Genomic DNA, 22237 nt, shown 5'->3' on the forward strand with positions numbered 1-22237 from the left:
TTATTAGGTCTACAGTAGCATAGGGCAGGACTACACGATGCAAACCTGCACAAAGCAAGCCCTGTGAGTTTCAGTGTCCAATCATGCTTTCTCTGTGTATAAGAATCTCCCTAGTCCTTTCTTTAAAACATAATTCATATGAACAAGTACAAGATGGCTGCGGTTTAACAGGGTTTTCATCTTCCCCAAGGGCAGTTAAAAAAAAACATGTAGCCTGATTAGAAAAACTCTGGTCCTATCTAAGCCCATATTCAACCTTTTAAAAAATATTAATCACATCATACCATATAAGGTCCGGAGTTTCGCCTGGTTAGGTTACCAGATTAGGTAAAACTATGGGCCCCAGAATATTTTTCTCTCACACCACTCTGGGGACCTGTGGTGCCACCTCTAGTAGGAACTGTTATTAATAGCCTGGTCCCAGATCTGTTTGAGCTTTTCTCTACTTCCTTGTCATTATTTGTCATGATGATTCCATAAGGAGTTTGCAAGAGAGCAAAAACAGACTGACACAAAAGCTAGTGTATTACAGACTGGCACCCAGGCTATGTAATTACCACTTTTGTGTCAATCATCCACAAAACACCAACTCCACAGACAGTATTGTTGTTAAACATATATTAACTCCTCAGGTTATCACCTAAAAAAAGTGTCTTATAATATTTACATATGTAATCCACTTTTTTTTATACAGTATGTGTAAGGGAATGTCATAAGAACAGTTACAATACTGTAGCAGTCCGTAATTAAAATTCTGAAAAATAAAGTACATTAATAGAGCCCAACTGATATATCGTTACACTGATATTATCGGCCGATATTGGCCTTACAGCGATATATTGATATCTGCCGATAATTCCTCTGATATTCGATAAATAGGATAACAAAATGTTTAAACTTTATTATTACGGTTAGGAGGCTCAAACACAAAGTTTACCAGAGGATAGCCGGAAATCACTTTCTCAGCAAAACCTCTCACACACCTAGTCTGGTTCCACATTTGCATGTGCTTCAGGCAAGAGAAGAAAGCTGTGAAGTAGCAGAGGCATGAAGGAGTGGCTGCTCAGCTGCAGTGTTATCCCCGTAAAACCCAGGTGTTATTACTTGACTGTGCGTGCATGTTTGTATTCATGTTGTGTTCCTAAGGAATCTGTATGTGGGTTTGGGTGTTTTCATGCATGTTCAATCATGTAGCGTTCCTAGGTATGATTGATGCTTGTACTCAAGGGTTTCTATACCATTAGCACCTATGCTGCCGCCTCAGGAAAAACTGTCAGGAAAAATAGTTTAGATTGATAATAGATAGAAAATAGATAAGATTTATGTCATGAAATTGTGAAATAATTCATGGCTGCTATCAATACCAGGTTAGGTAGCCGAGTGGTTAGAGCAGTGGTCGGGTTGATCGTTCAAATCCCAGAGCCGACGAGGTGAAAAATCTGTCAATGTGCTCAAGCAAGACACCAGGGTCACTGTTGATAATGGCAGGCCGTGACCCCACTCTCCGAGGATGTCTCAGGGAGTTGGGATTACATGCTGTGAAACAGGACAAATGTAAGCACCCACCAAATTATGAATATATAGGTAATCATGATTATTGGCATCATAACAATGATAGTCAGAGGAGTTGGATTGCAAGTTCCAACAGAATCATACTCACAATAGCCGTGTTTTTCCCTGGGCGGCATAGAAAAGTTTGAGAATTTGGAACTAGACGTTCGCATACTTGAGGGCGTTACAGCATGTCATCACACCCACATGTGGTGAGAGCCTGCCATAACCTATATTTACTGTACCAGTCAAAAGCTTGGACACACCTACTCATTCAAGGGTTTTTCTTCATTTTTACTATTTTCTACATTGCAGAATAATAGAGAAGACATCAAAACTAGGAAATAATGCATATGGAATCATGTAGTAACCAATAAAGTTTATTTTAAATTTGAGATTCTTCAAAGTAGCCACCCTTTGCCTTGATGACAGCTTTGCACACTCTTGGCATTATCTCAACCAGCTTCATCTGGAATTATTTTCCAACAGTCTTGAAGGAGTTCTGAGCACTTGTTGGCTGCTTTTCCTTCACTCTGAGGTCCAACTCAACCCAAACCATCTCATTTGGGTTGTTGTCAGGTGATTGTGGAGGCCAGGCCATCTGATGCAGCACTCCATCACTCTCCTTCTTGGTTAAATAGCCTGGAGGTGTGTTGGGTCATTGTCCTGTTGAAAAACAAATGACGGTCCCACTAAGCTCAAACCAGATGGTATCGCTGCAGAATCTGGTGGTAGCCATGCTGATTAAGTGTGCCTTGAACTCTAAATAAATCACAGACAGTGTCACCAGCAAAGTTCTTGAAATTTTCCAGATTGACTGACCTTCATGTCTTAAAGTAATGATGAACTGTCATTTCTCTTTGCTATTTGAGCTGTTCTTGCCATAATATGTACTTGGTCTTTCATCAAATAGGGCTATCTTCTGTATACCACTCCTACCTTGTCACAACACAACTGATTGGCTCAAATGCATTAAGAAGGAAATAAATTGTTGAGAGAATTCCAAGAGTGTGCAAAGCTGTCATCAAGGCAAAGGGTGGCTACATTACAGAATCTCAAATATATTTTGATTTGTTTTAACACTTGGTTACTACATCATTCCTGATGTGTTAGTTCATAGTATTGATGTCGTCACTATTATTCTACAATGTATAAAATAGTCAAAAAACCGAAGTCGAAAAACCCTTAAATGAGTAGGTGTGTCCAAACTTTTGACTGGCACTGTAATAAGTTTGACCACCCAAATGAATTTACTCTAGAACATGACTAATATATATATATATATATATATATTCACCGATATTGTCGGCCGTTATTGATATATTGATTTTTACCGGTATATTGATATCGGCTGATAATTCCATCGACATTCGATACATATGATGAAAAAATGTATTTCATGTTTATTGCGGACATTCTCATTCAACCCTTATTTTACCAGGTAAGTTGACTGGGGGACAGCTACAGGGGGAGGAGAGGGGTGGATAAGCCAATTGGAAGGTGGCCATGATGGAAATGGTTTGCGGGGGAGATTTATTTTGAAGCAGTCTAGTGATCTTGCAATTCACCTAGCTTCCACATGGGGGAGAAATCCTAGGTGTAGCACCTTTAAAAAAAATGATTTTTTACTTTTAACACTTTTTTGTGGCATCCAATTGGTAGCTGCAACTCTACTACAAACTCGGGAGAGACAACGGTCGAGAGCCATGTGTCCTCCGAAACACGACCCTGCCAAGCCACACTGCTTGACACACTGCTTGCTTAGCCCAGAAGCCAGCCACACCAATGTGTCGGCGGAAACACCGTCCAACCGAAGTCAGCTTGCAGGTGCCTGGCCCGCCAAAGGAGTCGCTAGAGCACGATGAGAGAAGGACATCCCGGCCGGCCAACCCTCCCCCAACCCGGAAGATGCTGGGCCAATTGTGCGCCGCCTCATGGGTCTCCCGGTCACGGCCGGGTGTGACAGAGCTTAGATTTGATCCCGAGTCTGTAGTAACCTCAGCACAGCGATGCAGTGCCTTAGACCTCAGGAGGCCTAAAGATGAGACATTTGTAATCAAAAGATCATATTAAGATGTAAATATTATAGATCGGTAACAGAATAGCAGAATAATACTGCAGCAGATTCAATAATGCTGTATTTGAAAAAAGTACACTCAATGTAGGCTACTGCCCCTTTAAGAGCTAGCATTCATTTTGTGGTTAATGTTATCCGGGATCCTTGGGAAAACCATATCCTTACCAATAATGTGCATAAATCCTGGATGACTGACAGGGGGCGCTGTATTGAAGCCACTGCGCAGTCATTTTGGTACTCCTCAAATTTACAAAAGATTTTGGAAGCTATAGAAATGCATTTATTAAAGTCTACACTAATTTTTGACAATTATTATATTGTGAGCTAAACATATATATATATATAAAAGCATTTTCCTTAGAGTATATATTTTGAGAGTACTAGTGTTACTGTCCCCACTACAACAAAAAAATACTTAAGTACATGTAATTTTGTCCTTGAAACATTTAACAAATACTATAGAATTCCATTCATTCCTATGGAGGACTGCTCCTACTGGGTAGTGCCAATGTGGCCGACCAGCGGCTTCAAAGCCTCTCAAATGGACAAATCCAGGGTTTATATAGGCCATTGAACCTAACCCTAAATTTAAAGATGCACTACGCAGAAATTGCTCCCCATTTCCTGGTTGCTAAAATTGTAATAGTTCTCTTCATTTCAGTTTATGTGACTAAACAAGCTAGTGTCATTGCACCACATAAAACCGCTGTGAAATATACTTTCTCATAACCAAAAATATTGTATTTTCAGCTGGTGTACAAAACCAAAACCTAAGAACGGGAAGCATAGAAATAACGCACACACAACAGATCTACCGCCTCTTAGACTTGCTTTCAATGAGAATGACAGATCTATAACTCACATTTCGATGTGGATTTGGTTGCAGATTTTTTTTGGGCTTGCGCCACAGACAGCTATATCAGTCCACTAACAGAGGAGTAATAAAGGCCTAGTGCACCACTTTTGTGAGAGAAACGTATATATATTTAGGATTTCTTATTTTTTTTAGGGGGAGTTGCAGCACACCTACTTCCCACTGTTATGCTTTTGAGGGGTCTGAGTTCCTTTGGAGTGTTCACACTGAACAAAATAATTAAGCGAACTGCACTTAGTTCTTCAAAAATTCACTTAAAGGGACCTAGTGTGAAAACACCCTTCGTTTCAGAGGCAAGCCAGCAGTGGGATGCAGGGTGGTATGATGCTGGCTCATGATGTAATTCCTGTCACAATTTAAGAAATCAACATTTGAAACATATTTCTTGGGACTTTTTAATTTCCACACTGTAAAACAGTATATCGGCAGATTATCAGTATCGGTTAGATGTGTCCCTTAAAAGATCTAAATCAGTATCGGACCCAAAATGCCCATGTCAGTAAGGCTCTATGCATCAAAATATCAGAACGTTGCACAGTAGCTGTCAACACTTCCTATATTAGTGAGCAAGTACAATATCCATAATTCAGACACAAAAATCTTTAGTTACTTTTCCACATTTCACCAATTTAAAATGTCATTTCACATCATATCTTCCATACAAAAGCTGTCATTATACTAGCTCTGAAAATATACTGTTATCAATGCAAAAACTACGATTATTCTCTTCTATTCTCATTTGGCTATATTAGATTGACAACATTGTTGACACCTCAAAACACTAGCAATTGATATCATAGCAATGCTACAAATACCTCAGGACTCACCTTGAACATGTTACGACTACAGTATGTACAATCCACTGCTTTCTCACACTTGCTGGAAGCACATGGACATACAGTACCAGTCAAAAGTTTGGACACACCTACTCATTCAAAGGATTTTCTTTATTTTTTACTATTTTCTACATTGTAGACTAATAGTGAAGAGATCAAAACTATGAAATAACACATTTGGAATCATGTAGTAAGCAAAAAAATATTAAACAAATCCAAATATATTTTATATTTGAGATTCTTCAAAGTTTCCAACCTTTGCCTTGATGACAGCTTTGCACTCTTGGCATTATCTCAACCAGCTTTATGAGGTAGTCACGTGGAATACATTTAAATTAACAGGTGTTCCTTGTTAAAAAATAATTTGTGGAATTTCTTTCCTTCTTAATGCGTTTGAGCCAATCAGTTGTGTTGTGACAAGGTAGGGGTGGAATACAGAAGATGGTATTTTACCAAATAGGGCTTTGTCCATATTATGGCAAGAACTGCTCAAATAAGCAAAGAGAAACAAAAGTCCATCATTACTTGAAGACATTAAGGTCAGTCAATCTGGAAAACTTGAAGAATTGTTTATGTTTCTTCAAGTGCAGTTGCAAAAACTATACAGCTCTAAGATGAAGCTCTCATAAGGACCGCCAAAGGAAAGAAAGACCCAGAGTTACCTCTGCTGCAGAGGACAAGTTCATTAGATTTTGCAGCCCAAATAAATGCTTCACAGAGTTCAAGTAACAGACACACCTCAACATCAACTGTTCAGAGGATACTGCATTAATCAGGCCTTCATGGTCAAATTGCTGCAAAGAAACCACTACTACTAATAAGAAGAGACTTGCTTGGGCCAAGAAACACGAGCAATGGACATTAGACTAGTGTAAATCTGTACTTTGGTCTGATGAGTCCCAATTTGAGATTTTTGGTTCCAACTGCCGTTTCTTTGTGAGAAGCAGAGTAGGTGAACGAATGATCTCTGCATGTGTGGTTCCTACCGTGAAGCAAAGAGGAGGAGGTGTGATGGGGTTGGGGTGCTTTGCTGGGGACACTGTCTGTGATCTATGTAGAATTCAAGGCACACTTAACCAGCATGGCTACCACAGCATTCTGCAGCGATACGACATCCCATCTGGTTTGCGCTTAGTGGGACTATCATGTGTTTTTCAACAGGACAATGACCCAACACACCTCCAGGCTGTGTAAGGGCAATTTGACCAAGAAGGAGAGTGATGGAGTGCTGCATCAGATGACCTGGCCTCCACAATCCCCCGACATCAACCCAATTGAGATGGTTTGGGAAGAGTTGGACCGCAGAGTGAAGGAAAAGCAGCCAACAAGTGCTCAGCATATGTGGGAACTCCTTCAAGACTGTTGGAAAAGCATTCCAGGTGAAGCCGGTTGAGAGAATATCAAGAATCTGCAAAGCTGTCAACGCAAAGGGTGGCTACTTTGAAGAATCTCAAATATAAAATGTATTTTAATTTGTTTAACACTTTTTTCGTTACTACATGATTCCATGTGTTATTTCATAGTTTTGATGTCTTCACTATTATTTTACAATGTAGAAAATTGTAAAAAAATAAATAAAGACAAACCCTTGAATGAGTAGGTGTGTCCAAACTTTTGACGAGTACTTAGTTAGAGGGAAAGCCGGTTTGTCTAGTTCATCAGGGGTTTGGAATATTCCATAACGGTCCTTCAACCAGGTCCAGCTATATCTACTGGCAGGACTTCATTGCTACCTTTCATCTCAGTTAGGCCAGATACTTCTAAGGGAAGTGAGGGATTTCCAGACATTCCATGAAATGTGTGTGTTGAAAATGTGACCTGACAAAGATCCAACTCGGATCTAACCGTTGTCTGATTAAATCACCATGGGAGCATACCAGAGTTGCAGACATACATTTTTTCTTTGATAGTTTCTTTTGCTCTGCACCTGATAAGATGGATGTGCATATTTTTCCGAACGTTCCTGTGTTAAAAGTGTAACATAACCGTTATGCTGACTCACATCAGCACACTTGTAAAATGTTATATTGAAATGCATTGAAATGTGTGTGTTCACTGTGCACCTCTCAGATTCTTAAATAGATTTTCAGATTCCCTTTGCTTCTCTTTCTCTCTACAAGTACAAAGACATACACACACACACACACACACACACACACACACACACACACACCCTTCAGTCAGTCAGGTAACTGTTGTTGTCGAACAGCGGGGTGACGGTACCGTCCTTCCACTTGATCAAGATCTCTCCCCGCTGTAGCGAGGGAGAGTAGGCCGGCCGCATGGGGTGCTGAGTGAGGGGGGCTCTCTCGCTGAGTACAGGGGACCCCGGCTGACTCACAAGCCCCGTAGGAGTGTACGACTTCAGCACACACACTACTTTCTTCTTCCTGGGAGAGGGAAATCATTAATTTGTAGTTCTGCAACTGTGTGGGCAGTTGTGGTTACTGTAGTATGTGATGAAGTTGTAGTTCTGGGTTGTCATTTGAGAAAAAACATCTTCCTAACCACAGGATCTTTGGAGCATAATTCAGATTCAGTGGGAAAATGTGATAATTCTTGAATGTAGTAGGCATAATACTGGATCCAAAATGCATGTTTATGGTACTACTGGGATGCTGTATTTCCCCTTAGGCCCCGTGTCAGCAGACCAATAGTGATACAGTGGGAAGACAGCAGTGTGCAGGTTAGCCTAGCAGTTAGAACGTTGGGAAAGTAACCGAAAGGTCGCTGGTTCAAATGCCCCGGGTCGACATGGTGAAAAAATTATTGCAATTTGGCCTTAAGCAAGGCACTTAACCTTACTTCTCTCAGGGAGGGTGGGATATGCAAAACAAATAAAAAAAATCTAATTCATGCGTGTATTAATAGATACTTGTACATGTGTGAAATAGGAGAACTATAAGCACCCACCTGTTGTGGTGGATGTTGAGTAAGAGCATGACAGTCCCCAGCACCAGAGCCAGGGAGCTCAGCACCAGCATGGTCACTTTCCAGCCAAACCCTGTAACACACACAAAGAGAGATGGAGAAACTCCCATAATCGACAGTTCAGAGTAAACAAACACTTTCCACTTTCAAACTCTAGCAAACCTCTAGAACATCATATAAAAGGTCTTTAGAAACTGGAATTATCTGAGTGGGCTTGGACATTAATACACCCACTCTACAGATTCCTATGTAAGTTTTCCTCTCCTCTAACGCCACCATGTGGTAGACAAGGCACAGAGTAGAAGGCCCCAGTGTTACGGTGAGTGAATGAGGACCCAAAAGCGAACTAACTTAAACAGAGCTTCTTTAATAACCAAACATAGGTAGGCTCAGATAGACCGGCAGATTCCGACAGGACAGGACAAGGTTACAGCAAACATGACGATAGTCTGGCTCAGGCATGAAACACAACAAACAAGAATCCGACAAGGACAGGAACAAAAACAGAGAGAGATATAGGGACCTAATCAGAGGGAAAAAGGGAACAGGTGGGAAACGGGGTGAATGGGTAGTTAGGAGGAGACAAGGCACAGCTGGGGGAAAGAGGGGGAGAAAAGGTAACCTAACAACGACCAGCAGAGGGAGACAGGGTGAAGGGAAAGGACAGAAACACACAACATGACAATACATGACAGTACCCCCCCACTCACCGAGCGCCTCCTGGCGCACTCGAGGAGGAAACCTGGCGGCAACGGAGGAAATCCTCGATCAGCGCACGGTCCAGCACGTCCCGAGAGGGAACCCAACTCCTCTCCTCAGGACCGTACCCCTCCCAATCAACGAGGTACTGGTGACCACGGCCCCGAGGACGCATGTCCAAAATCCTGCGGACCCTGTAGATGGGTGCGCCCTCGACAAGGATGGGGGGGGGGGGGGGAAGACGAGCGGGGGCGCGAAGAACGGGCTTAATACAGGAGACATGGAAGACCGGGTGGACGCGACGAAGGTAACGCGGAAGAAGAAGTCGAACTGCGACAGGATTAATGACCCGAGAAATACGGAACGGACCAATGAACCGCGGGGTCAACTTGCGAGAAGCCGTCTTAAGGGGAAGGTTCTGAGTGGAGAGCCAAACTCTCTGACCACGACAATATCTAGGACTCTTAGTTCTACGCTTATTAGCAGCCCTCACAGTCTGCGTCCTATAACGGCAAAGTGCAGACCTGACCCTCTTCCAGGTGCGCTCGCAACGTTGGACAAAAGCCTGAGCGGAGGGGACGCTGGACTCGGCGAACTGAGATGAGAACAGCGGAGGCTGGTACCCGAGGCTACTCTGAAAAGGAGATAGCCCGGTCGCAGACGAAGGAAGCGAGTTGTGGGCGTATTCTGCCCAGGGGAGCTGTTCTGACCAAGACGCAGGGTTGCGAAAAGAAAGACTGCGTAAGATGCGACCAATAGTCTGATTGGCCCGTTCTGCTTGACCGTTAGACTGGGGGTGAAAGCCGGAAGAGAGACTGACGGAAGCCCCAATCAAACGGCAAAACTCCCTCCAAAATTGAGACGTGAATTGCGGACCTCTGTCCGAAACGACGTCTGACGGAAGGCCATGAATTCTGAAAACATTCTCGATGATGATTTGTGCCGTCTCTTTAGCAGAAGGAAGCTTAGCAAGGGGAATGAAATGAGCCGCCTTAGAGAACCTATCGACAACCGTAAGAATAACAGTCTTCCCCGCCGACGAAGGCAGTCCGGTGACAAAATCTAAGGCGATGTGAGACCACGGTCGAGAGGGAATGGGAAGCGGCCTGAGACGGCCGGCAGGAGGGGAGTTACCGGACTTAGTCTGCGCGCAGACCGAACAAGCAGCCACGAAACGACGCGTGTCATGCTCCCGGGTGGGCCACCAAAAACGCTGGCGAATGGAAGCAAGCGTTCCCCGAACGCCAGGGTGGCCGGCTAACTTGGCAGAGTGAGCCCACTGAAGAACGGCCAGACGAGTAGGAACGGGAACGAAAAGAAGGTTCCTAGGACAAGCGCGCGGCGACGGAGTGTGAGTGAGCGCTTGCTTTACCTGCCTCTCAATTCCCCAGACAGTCAACCCGACAACACGCCCCTCAGGGAGAATCCCCTCGGGGTCAGTGGAGGCTACTGAAGAACTGAAGAGACGAGATAAAGCATCAGGCTTGGTGTTCTTAGAGCCCGGACGATAAGAAATCACGAACTCGAAACGAGCGAAAAACAGCGCCCAACGCGCCTGACGCGCATTAAGTCGTTTGGCAGAACGGATGTACTCAAGGTTCCTATGGTCAGTCCAAACGACAAAAGGAACGGTCGCCCCCTCCAACCACTGTCGCCATTCGCCTAGGGCTAACCGGATGGCGAGCAGTTCGCGGTTTCCCACATCATAGTTACGTTCCGACGGGGACAGGCGATGAGAAAAATACGCGCATGGGTGGACCTTGTCGTCAGAGAGGGAGCGCTGAGAAAGAATGGCTCCCACGCCCACCTCTGACGCGTCAACCTCGACAACGAACTGTCTAGAGACGTCAGGTGTAACAAGGATAGGAGCGGATGTAAAACGATTCTTGAGGAGATCAAAAGCTCCCTGGGCGGAAACGGACCACTTAAAGCACGTCTTGACAGAAGTAAGGGCTGTGAGAGGAGCTGCCACCTGACCGAAATTACGGATGAAACGACGATAGAAGTTCGCGAAGCCGAGAAAGCGCTGCAGCTCGACGCGTGACTTAGGGGCGGGCCAATCAATGACAGCTTGGACCTTAGCGGGATCCATCTTAATGCCTTCAGCGGAAATAACAGAACCGAGAAATGTGACGGAGGAGGCATGAAAAGTGCACTTCTCAGCCTTCACAAAAAGACAATTCTCTAAAAGGCGCTGGAGGACACGTCGAACGTGCTGAAGATGAATCTGGAGTGACGGTGAAAAAAATCAGGATATCGTCAAGGTAAACGAAAACAAAGATGTTCAGCATGTCTCTCAGGACATCATTGACTAATGCCTGAAAGACAGCTGGAGCGTTAGCGAGGCCGAAAGGAAGAACCCGGTATTCAAAGTGCCCTAACGGAGTGTTAAACGCCGTCTTCCACTCGTCCCCCTCCCTGATGCGCACGAGATGGTAAGCGTTACGAAGGTCCAACTTAGTGAAAAACCTGGCTCCCTGCAGGATCTCGAAGGCTGAGGACATAAGAGGAAGCGGATAACGATTCTTAACTGTTATGTCATTCAGCCCTCGATAATCTATGCAGGGGCGCAGAGACCCGTCCTTCTTCTTGACAAAAAAAAACCCCGCTCCGGCGGGAGAGGAGGAGGGGACTATGGTACCGGCGTCAAGAGCTACAGACAAATAATCCTCGAGAGCCTTACGTTCGGGAGCCGACAGAGAGTATAGTCTACCCCGGGGGGGAGTGGTTCCCGGAAGGAGATCAATACTACAATCATACGACCGGTGTGGAGGAAGAGAGGTGGCCCTGGACCGACTGAACACCGTGCGCAGATCGTGATATTCCTCCGGCACCCCTGTCAAATCACCAGGCTCCTCCTGTGAAGAAGAGACAGAGGAAACAGGAGGGATAGCAGACATTAAACATTTCACATGACAAGAGACGTTCCAGGAGAGGATAGAATTACTAGACCAATTAATGGAAGGATTATGACAAACTAGCCAGGGATGGCCCAAAACAACAGGTGTAAAAGGTGAACGAAAAATCAAAAAAGAAATGGTTTCGCTATGATTACCAGAAACAGTGAGGGTTAAAGGTAGCGTCTCACGCTGAATCCTGGGGAGAGGACTACCATCCAGGGCGAACAAGGCCGTGGACTCCCTTAACTGTCTGAGAGGAATGTCATGTTCCCGAGCCCAGGTCTCGTCCATAAAACAGCCCTCGGCCCCAGAGTCTATTAAGGCACTGCAGGAAGCTGACGAACCGGTCCAGCGTAGATGGACCGACAAGGTAGTGCAGGATCTTGAAGGAGAGACAGGAGTAGTAGCGCTCACCAGTAGCCCTCCGCTTACTGATGAGCTCTGGCTTTTACTGGACATGAAGTGACAAAATGGCCAGCAGAACCGCAATAGAGACAGAGGCGGTTGGTGATTCTCCGTTCCCTCTCCTTAGTCGAGATGCGGATACCTCCCAGCTGCATAGGCTCAGCTCCCGAGCCGGCAGAGGAAGATGGTAGTGATGCGGAGAGGGGGGCAACGGAGAACGCGAGCTCCTTTCCACGAGCTCGGTGACGAAGATCAACCCGTCGCTCAATGCGAATAGCGAGTTCAATCAAGGAATCCACGCTGGAAGGAACCTCCCGGGAGAGAATCTCATCCTTTACCTCTGCGCGGAGACCCTCCAGAAGACGAGCGAGCAAAGCCGGCTCGTTCCAGCCACTGGAGGCAGCAAGAGTGCGAAACTCAATAGAGTAGTCTGTTATGGATCGATTGCCTTGACATAGGGAAGACAGGGCCCTGGAAGCCTCCTCCCCAAAAACAGATCGATCAAAAACCCGTATCATCTCCTCCTTAAAGTCCTGATACTGGTTAGTACACTCAGCCCTTGCCTCCCAGATTGCCGTGCCCCACTCACGAGCCCGTCCAGTAAGGAGAGATATGACGTAGGCGACACGAGCAGTGCTCCTGGCGTAAGTGTTGGGCTGGAGAGAAAACACAATATCACACTGGGTGAGGAACGAGCGGCATTCAGTGGGCTCCCCAGAGTAACACGGCGGGTTATTGATTCTGGGCTCCGGAGATTCGAAAGCCCTGGAAGTGGCCGGTGGATCGAGGCGGAGATGGTGAACCTGTTCTGTGAGGTTGGAGACTTGGGTGGCCAGGGTCTCAACGGCATGTCGAGCAGCAGACAATTCCTGCTCGTGTCTGCCTAGCATCGCTCCCTGGATCTCGACGGCTGAGTGGAGAGGATCCGAAGTCGCTGGGTCCATTCTTGGTCGGATTCTTCTGTTACGGTGAGTGAATGAGGACCCAAAAGCGAACTAACTTAAACAGAGCTTCTTTAATAACCAAACATAGGTAGGCTCAGATAGACCGGCAGATTCCGACAGGACAGGACAAGGTTACAGCAAACATGACGATAGTCTGGCTCAGGCATGAAACACAACAAACAAGAATCCGACAAGGACAGGAACAAAAACAGAGAGAGATATAGGGACCTAATCAGAGGGAAAAAGGGAACAGGTGGGAAACGGGGTGAATGGGTAGTTAGGAGGAGACAAGGCACAGCTGGGGGAAAGAGGGGGAGAAAAGGTAACCTAACAACGACCAGCAGAGGGAGACAGGGTGAAGGGAAAGGACAGAAACACACAACATGACAATACATGACACCCAGAGCCCATCGGGGCAGAGAGATGTGTTTTGACCCTGGGTTTGTTTTGAAGGCAGTTATAGTCTTTCTTCCACACCCCTCCGGCAATAGGTTTCCCAACTCACCATACTCAGCGTTGAAGAATGTCATTGAGGGGCCCTCAGGGCCCATGGTGCTTTCAACCAGATGAGAGTGCTCTGTCCCAATGTCCATTCCAGTGGTGTTAGGGGAAACAACATCATCCCCGGGAACTGGAGGGGGGACATCCAATCAGCATTAGAGTGTAATAACACAGGAGTAATACCCTAGTTATTATCTCAAAGCCATAGCCCCTTTGTTTTATTCATCTGTTCATCAATTAGTATGCCATCTCACCAAAGCCAGAACAAAATACTTAACCGAGGACCATCAGATTGAATTGAATCAAAAGACATACACATAAGTTTAAACTAGTGCCTCATAGGACTGGCGTAGGGAGGAGCCCCAAGTGAAGAGTTTTGGACTTGCTGGCAACCAGCCCACAATAGGACCCTATTGATTGGAGGGAATTTAGCTGAATGAGATTTAGCCAGCAAGGACAGTGGAAATGCAATCCCTGATGGAAGTAGTGGTATATGACCACGCTGAGATGCTATTTGGATCACCCACTGTTAAGCCTAAGACACTGACCAAACCAAGGTATTCTCAAATCAGATTAAAAAAAATTGTTACAATGTACAGTACCAATCAAAAGTTTGGACATACACAGCGCCAGCTGTGCCACCAGAGACCTGGGTTCGCGCCCAGGCTGTCATAACCGGCCGCGACCGGGAGGTCCGTGGGGAGACGCACAATTGGCCTAGCGTTGTCCGGGTTAGGGAGGGCTTGGCCGGTAGGGATATCCTTGTCTCATCGCGCACCAGCGACTCCTGTGGCGGGCCGGGCGCAGTGCGCGCTAACCAAGGTTGCCAGGTACACGGTGTATCCTCCGACACATTGGTGCGGCTGGCTTCCGGGTTGGATGCGCGCTGTGTTAAGAAGCAGTGCGGCTTGGTTGGGTTGTGTATCGGAGGACACATGGCTTTCAACCTTCGTCTCTCCCGAGCCCGTACGGGAGTTGTAGCGTTGAGACAAGATAGTAGCTACTAAAACAATTGGATACCACGAAATTGGGGAGAAAAAAGGGGTAAAATGTAAATAAAATAGTTTGGACATACCTACAGTACTCATTCATGGGGTTTTCTTTATTTGTACTATTTTCTACATTGTAGAATAAAAGTGAAGACATCAAAACTACAAAATACAGTGGGGCAAAAAAGTATTTAGTCAGCCACCAATTGTGCAAGTTCTCCCACTTTAATTTTCATCATAGGTACACTTCAACTATGACAGACAAAATGAGAAAAAAAATCCAGAAAATCACATTGTAGGATTTTTAATGAATTTATTTGCAAATTATGGTGGAAAATAAGTATTTGGTCTCCTACAAACAAGCAAGACTTCTGGCTCTCACAGACCTGTAACTTCTTCTTTAAGAGGCTCTTCTGTCCTCCACTCGTTACCTGTATTAATGGCACCTGTTTGAACTTGTTATCAGTATAAAAGACACCTGTCCACAACCTCAAACAGTCACACTCCAAACTCCACTATGGCCACTATGGCCACTATTGGCCAAGACCAAAGAGCTGTCAAAGGACACCAGAAACAAAATTGTAGGCTGGGAAGACTGCACCAGGCTGGGAAGACTGAATCTGCAATAGGTAAGCAGCTTGATTTGAAGAAATCAACTGTGGGAGCAATTATTAGGAAATGGAAGACATACAAGACCACTGATAATCTCCCTCGATCTGGGGCTCCACGCAAGATCTTACCCCGTGGGGTCAAAATGATCACAAGAACGGTGAGCAAAAATCCCAGAACTACACGGGGGGACCTAGTGAATGACCTGCAGAGAGCTGGTACCAAAGTAACAAAGCCTACCATCAGCAAGGGCATTGAAGATGAAACATGGCTGGGTCTTTCAGCATGACAATGATCCCAAACACACCGCCCGGGCAATGAAGGAGTGGCTTCGTAAGAAGCATTAAGGTCCTGGAGTGGCCTAGCCAGTCTCCAGATCTCAACCCCATAGAAAATATTTGGAGGGAATTGAAAGTCCGTGTTGCCCAGTAACAGCCCCAAAAGATCACTGCTCTAGAGGAGATCTGCATGGAGGAATGGGCCAAAATACCAGCAACTGTGTGTGAAAACCTTGTGAAGACTTACAGAAAACGTTTGACCTCTGTCATTGCCAACAAAGGGTATATAACAAAGTAGATAAACTTTGTTATATTGAGATAAACTTTTGTTATTGACCAAATACTTATTTTCCACCATAATTTGCAAATAAATGTATTAAATTCATTACAGGCCTCTCTCATCTTTTTAAGTGGGAGAACTTGCACAATTGGTGGCTGACTAAATACTTTTTTGCCCCACTGTAACACATATGGAATCATGTAGTAACCAAAAAAAGTGTTAAACAAATCAAAATAATTGTATATTTGAGAGTAGTCGCCCTTTGCCTTGATGACAGCTTTGCACAGTCTTGGAATTCTCTCAAACAGCTTCACTTGGAATGCTTTTCAAACTGTCTTGAAGGAATTCCCACATACTCTGAGCACTTGTTGGCTGCTTTTCCTTCACTCTGTGGTCCAACTCATTCCAAACCATCTCAATTGGGTTGACGTTGGTTGATTGTGGAGGCCAGGTCTCTGATGCAGCACAACACCCCCACACCACCTCTTCCATGCTTCACGGTGGGACCCACACATGCGGAGATCATCCATCATCTACTTATCAGACCAAATGACAGATTTCCACCAGTCTAATGTCCATTTCTTGTGTTTCTTGGCCCAAGCAAGTCTCTTCTTATTATTGGTGTCCTTAAGTAGTGTTTTATTTGCAGCAACTCAACCATGAAGGCCTGATTCACGCAGTGTCCTTTGAACAGTTGATCTTGAGATGTGTCTGTTACTTGAACTCTGTGAAACATTTATTTGTGCTGCAATTTCTGAGGCTGGTAACTCTAAGGAACTTATCCTCTGCAGCAGAGGAAATTCTCGATCTTCCTTTCCTGTGGTGGTCCTCATGAGAAGCAGTTTCATCATAGCGCTTGATGATTTTTGCGACTATACTTGAAGAAACTTTGAAAGTTATTGAAATTTTCCAGATTGACTGACCTTAATGTCTTCAAGTAATGATGGACATTCGTTTCTCTTTGCTTATTTGAGCAGTTCTTGCCATAATATGGACTTGGTCTTTTACCAAATAGGGCTATATTCTGTATACCATTCACACCTTGTCACAACACAACTGATTGGCTCAAACACATTAAGAAGGAAATAAATTCCACAAATTAACTTTTAACAAGGCACACATGTTAATTTAAATGCATTCCACGGGACTACCTCATGAAGCTGGTTGAGAGAATGCCAAGAATGTGCAAAGCTGTCATCAAGGCAAAGGTTGAAAACTTTGAAGAATTTCAAATATAAAATATATTTTGATTTTTGGTAACTACATGATTCCATGTGTGTTATTTCATAGTTTTTATGTTTTCATTATCATTCTACAATGTAGAACATTTTAAAAATAAAGAAAAACTCTGGAATGAGTAGGTGTATCCAAACTTTTGACTGGTACTGTATTTCTATGGCAAAAGATGGATCGGTAGAACCAATACTGACAGAATAACTTGTTAGACGTTGTTTGGTAGGCACTGCATAGGAGACAATGGAAATAATAGTGACTATGACCTAAGACATGTAGCCTACAAGTACAATTGTGTTAATGTAATTCAGCCCTTGACAGCGAGGAAATGTAAGACTGATGAAAAGGGTGTGAAACAGTGAAGTGAAATATCCCAGTATGATGAAAATGAATGAGCTCTATAATGAAAGCTACTGAAGGATGACATAAGGCACATCCCTTCTCTATGATGGGACCCTATGATGGGACGGTTCTTCTTACTCGACTGTGGTTGGCTGTTTGTATTGGAAGGGGAACTTGTTGAGGAGGGCAGAGCAGCAGTTTGTGTGGACCTGTGGCGATGGTGGTGGTGATGGCTGGCTCTATTCCCACAGACAGTATGGTTGCCCAGCGTTCTCCACTTGCTGGCCTGTCTACGCTCTTTGGAGAGGAAGACCTTAGACGACTTAGAGGACACGTTAGGAGCGCTGAGGTGAAGCCCCTTTCCTTGCAGTGTGAGGTGGCCCTTCTTAGAGCAGGCCCATGCCTGGCCCTCCCTGCCCACCTCGCCACCTGCAGCCCCAGCTCCCTCCTCATTCCCAGGGTCACAGTGGTGCAGTCTGACACTCAGATCATGCTCTTGGCCACTCAGACACTCTCCTGTGAGCCAGCTGCTCAGGGCTAGGCGCTCAGGGAGCCACTGCCACTCCTGCAGCGCTGAACCAGGGATGCACTCCCCCAGCACCACCCTGCTCCCGGGATGCCCATCCTGGACCAGGACCTGCACACACTTACCCAGCAGCTCATTCCTGATGCTAAAGCCAGCCGCCTCTATGGGAGAAAACAGTATAATATAACATTACAGTGAATTAGCCTATGAAAGGAAAAATGCACCTTGGACAAACAAATGTATTCAGGTCGGATGAGGTTGGCTATAAGGTGTAGGGTCATGTTATAAACTAGACAATTTTGTAATATGAGCTGGTTAAATAACAATGTCCTGGCCAGTGGAGGGATTATCCCTATGTTGTGTTTTGGTAGCTATTCATTGGTTGCATGTTTCGTCACAATATTGTTTTGAACGTTCGTTTTGTACAGATGACCAACTGAGCATTCTACTCAATGCATCATTATTGAGCACTGATGAAGACTTCATCAAAATAGCATTTACAGTGGCTTGGAAATACAACGACATTAAATGGGATGCAAACAATTAATAGGAAAACATAGTCATAATTTTGATGTCGCTAGACTGAATTTTGATGCAGTATAACTTTAGCTAAGATTGAAGGGAGGACACCGGATTTTAGCTAAGTAGCTAACGTTCTCATTCTAGCTATTTGTTTGACGAACTTTGCTAGCTAATGACAACATTGCCACCTGTCTAAAGTACATTTAACGACATGAAGATGCTGGCAAAATGGTTTCCTACCAAATATTTGACTATTTTAGCAATGTCATCGTATTTCCAGGCACTAAATTGTAATTTTCACTCAAGTCGTTAGCCTCGTCCAGAATTGCGTCCCAGTGGCGCAGCGGTCTAAGGCACTGCTTCTCAGTGCTTGAGGCGTCACTACAGACGTCCTGGTTCGATTCTAGGCTGTATCACAACCGGCCGTGATTGGGAATCCAATAGGGCGGCGCACAATTTGCCCAGCGTCGTCCGGTGTAGGCCGTCATTGTAAATAAGAGTGACTTTCTTAGTTAAATAAAATAATGACTGGGCTTATCACTTTAGGACGCCAGTAGAGGGCGGCTTGAGAACGCATGATTAGACCGAGTGATGGAGGCGGAACCATCTGTAACGTTACTCTGTGAAGTCGGGACAGTAACTAAACGCTGAATTACAAGCCTACTCGCACAAGCCGTTACAAGCCTACTCGCACTAAAATTCTATTTTACTTATTTTTAATAGATTTCTTTATACTTTTTTGTTGTTGATTACTTTATACTTGTAAAGCTAACTTTTGAGCTGCTACAGTAACTACTGTAGCTAGCTAAAAACAAATGCACACTACTGTAACGTTAGCAAACAAGCTAAGTTTGCTATCTACAAACAATATTATTAAGTATAAACCAGAAAACTAGGTAGCTTATAATATTTTCTAGTATAGAAAAATAAAGGACAAAAACAACACATTTCCCCATTAACTACATACAGATAGCTAGTAACTTGCTAGCAACTTTCTGACAAGTTCTTACCGTGGAAAACGAGTATGAAAACGCAGGGACCCCAAAACCTGTTCCCCATGACAAGTGGTTCTGCAATGTCTCCCGTGGCAACAGCCTAAATATGTGCGTTGGAGTCGAGATGTGTTCCCCACAGGGGCGAGGGGTGTGTGAACAGAGCTTCATGCGTCCAATCAGAACTGGTTAACGGTATATGCATCACTGGCTAACCACATAATTAAATGGCACAAACAGCTACAATTTATAATTTCCATTTATGTTAATTTAGTAACTGTGGAGTAGGTCATATGCCTGCAAAACTAATAGCAAACGAATATTGATCTAATAATGATGATTGGAAGGCTAACATGAAACAGTCCTGAAAATGTCTGACATAAACAAACTGTGAACAAAGAATGTGATAGGTAACAGGAGTCTGCCCTCCTGGCCTGTAGAACAATAGAATAGAAACAATGCAATATCACACGAAGCTTAAATAAATAAATGAAATAATGGTAGGCCAAAGCCTCCTGTGATATATTTAATTAGTTAAACAACAATGGCAGTAGTAGTGCAATACTGTATTATATCTCAGTGAATACATCATTTGTACATAATATGTGTTAGCAAGGTGTCCTGGTACATGGGCTTAGATCACAACAATACTGAGTAATTAATGATGCATACATTTTGCATGGCCAAACTAAGGGCACTGTGTTGGTAATCTGGACGCGAAAGAAACGCACACCTGTTTAGGCGATGTGTTGGCTAGCGGAGGAGAACACCTGTTTAGGCGAGGTGTTGGCTAGCGGAGAAGAACACCTGTTTAGGCGAGGTGTTGGCTAGCGGAGAAGAACACCTGTTTAGGCGAGGTGTTGGCTAGCGGAGGAGAACACCTGTTTAGGCGAGGTGTTGGCTAGCGGAGAAGAACACCTGTTTAGGCGAGGTGTTGGCTAGCGGAGAAGAACACCTGTTTAGGCGAGGTGTTGGCTAGCGGAGAAGAACACCTGTTTAGGCGAGGTGTTGGCTAGCGGAGAAGAACACCTGTTTAGGCGAGGTGTTGGCTAGCGGAGAAGAACACCTGTTTAGGCGAGGTGTTGGCTAGCGGAGAAGAACACCTGTTTAGGCGAGGTGTTGGCTAGCGGAGGAGAACACCTGTTTAGGCGAGGTGTTGGCTAGCGGAGGAGAACACCTGTTTAGGCGAGGTGTTGGCTAGCGGAGGAGAACACCTGTTTAGGCGAGGTGTTGGCTAGCGGAGAAGAACACCTGTTTAGGCGAGGTGTTGGCTAGCGGAGGAGAACACCTGTTTAGGCGAGGTGTTGGCTAGCGGAGGAGAACACCTGTTTAGGCGAGGTGTTGGCTAGCGGAGGAGAACACCTGTTTAGGCGAGGTGTTGGCTAGCGGAAGAGAACACCTGTTTAGGCGAGGTGTTGGCTAGCGGAGGAGAACACCTGTTTAGGCGAGGTGTTGGCTAGCGGAGGAGAACACCTGTTTAGGCGAGGTGTTGGCTAGCGGAGGAGAACACCTGTTTAGGCGAGGTGGTGGCTAGCGGAGGAGAACACCTGTTTAGGCGAGGTGTTGGCTAGCGGAGAACACCTGTTTAGGCGAGGTGTTGGCTAGCGGAGGAGAACACCTGTTTAGGCGAGGTGTTGGCTAGCGGAGGAGAACACCTGTTTAGGCGAGGTGTTGGCTAGCGGAGAAGAACACCTGTTTAGGCGAGGTGTTGGCTAGCGGAGAAGAACACCTGTTTAGGCGAGGTGTTGGCTAGCGGAGGAGAACACCTGTTTAGGCGAGGTGTTGGCTAGCGGAGAAGAACACCTGTTTAGGCGAGGTGTTGGCTAGCGGAGGAGAACACCTGTTTAGGCGAGGTGTTGGCTAGCGGAGGAGAACACCTGTTTAGGCGAGGTGTTGGCTAGCGGAGGAGAACACCTGTTTAGGCGAGGTGTTGGCTAGCGGAGGAGAACACCTGTTTAGGCGAGGTGTTGGCTAGCGGAGAAGAACACCTGTTTAGGCGAGGTGTTGGCTAGCGGAGGAGAACACCTGTTTAGGCGAGGTGTTGGCTAGCGGAGGAGAACACCTGTTTAGGCGAGGTGTTGGCTAGCGGAGGAGAACACCTGTTTAGGCGAGGTGTTGGCTAGCGGAGGAGAACACCTGTTTAGGCGAGGTGTTGGCTAGCGGAGGAGAACACCTGTTTAGGCGAGGTGTTGGCTAGCGGAGGAGAACACCTGTTTAGGCGAGGTGTTGGCTAGCGGAGAAGAACACCTGTTTAGGCGAGGTGTTGGCTAGCGGAGGAGAACACCTGTTTAGGCGAGGTGTTGGCTAGCGGCGGAGAACACCTGTTTAGGCGAGGTGTTGGCTAGCGGAGGAGAACACCTGTTTAGGCGAGGTGTTGGCTAGCGGAGGAGAACACCTGTTTAGGCGAGGTGTTGGCTAGCGGAGAAGAACACCTGTTTAGGCGAGGTGTTGGCTAGCGGAGGAGAACACCTGTTTAGGCGAGGTGTTGGCTAGCGGCGGAGAACACCTGTTTAGGCGAGGTGTTGGCTAGCGGAGGAGAACACCTGTTTAGGCGAGGTGTTGGCTAGCGGAGGAGAACACCTGTTTAGGCGAGGTGTTGGCTAGCGGCGGAGAACACCTGTTTAGGCGAGGTGTTGGCTAGCGGTGGAGAACACCTGTTTAGGCGAGGTGTTGGCTAGCGGAGGAGAACACCTGTTTAGGCGAGGTGTTGGCTAGCGGAGGAGAACACCTGTTTAGGCGAGGTGTTGG

General features: G+C 45.5%; 1 protein-coding gene across 1 annotated transcript; it reads right to left on the bottom strand.

Moving 5' to 3' along the window:
• Positions 1-6738: 6738 nt before the first annotated feature.
• Positions 6739-19637, bottom strand: LOC110525294. The gene is made up of 5 exons (XM_021605303.2): positions 19508-19637; positions 17588-18136; positions 13723-13848; positions 8252-8342; positions 6739-7728 (listed from the first exon to the last, which is right to left on the bottom strand). The coding sequence occupies exons 1-5, from the start codon at positions 19554-19556 to the stop codon at positions 7515-7517; spliced, it is 1029 nt and encodes a 342-aa protein (XP_021460978.1). The 5' UTR covers positions 19557-19637; the 3' UTR covers positions 6739-7514.
• Between the last annotated feature and the right edge of the window lie 2600 nt (positions 19638-22237).

Source organism: Oncorhynchus mykiss, chromosome 6, assembly GCF_013265735.2.
Source record: "Oncorhynchus mykiss isolate Arlee chromosome 6, USDA_OmykA_1.1, whole genome shotgun sequence".
In the NCBI taxonomy this organism is placed as follows: Eukaryota; Metazoa; Chordata; class Actinopteri; order Salmoniformes; family Salmonidae; genus Oncorhynchus; species Oncorhynchus mykiss.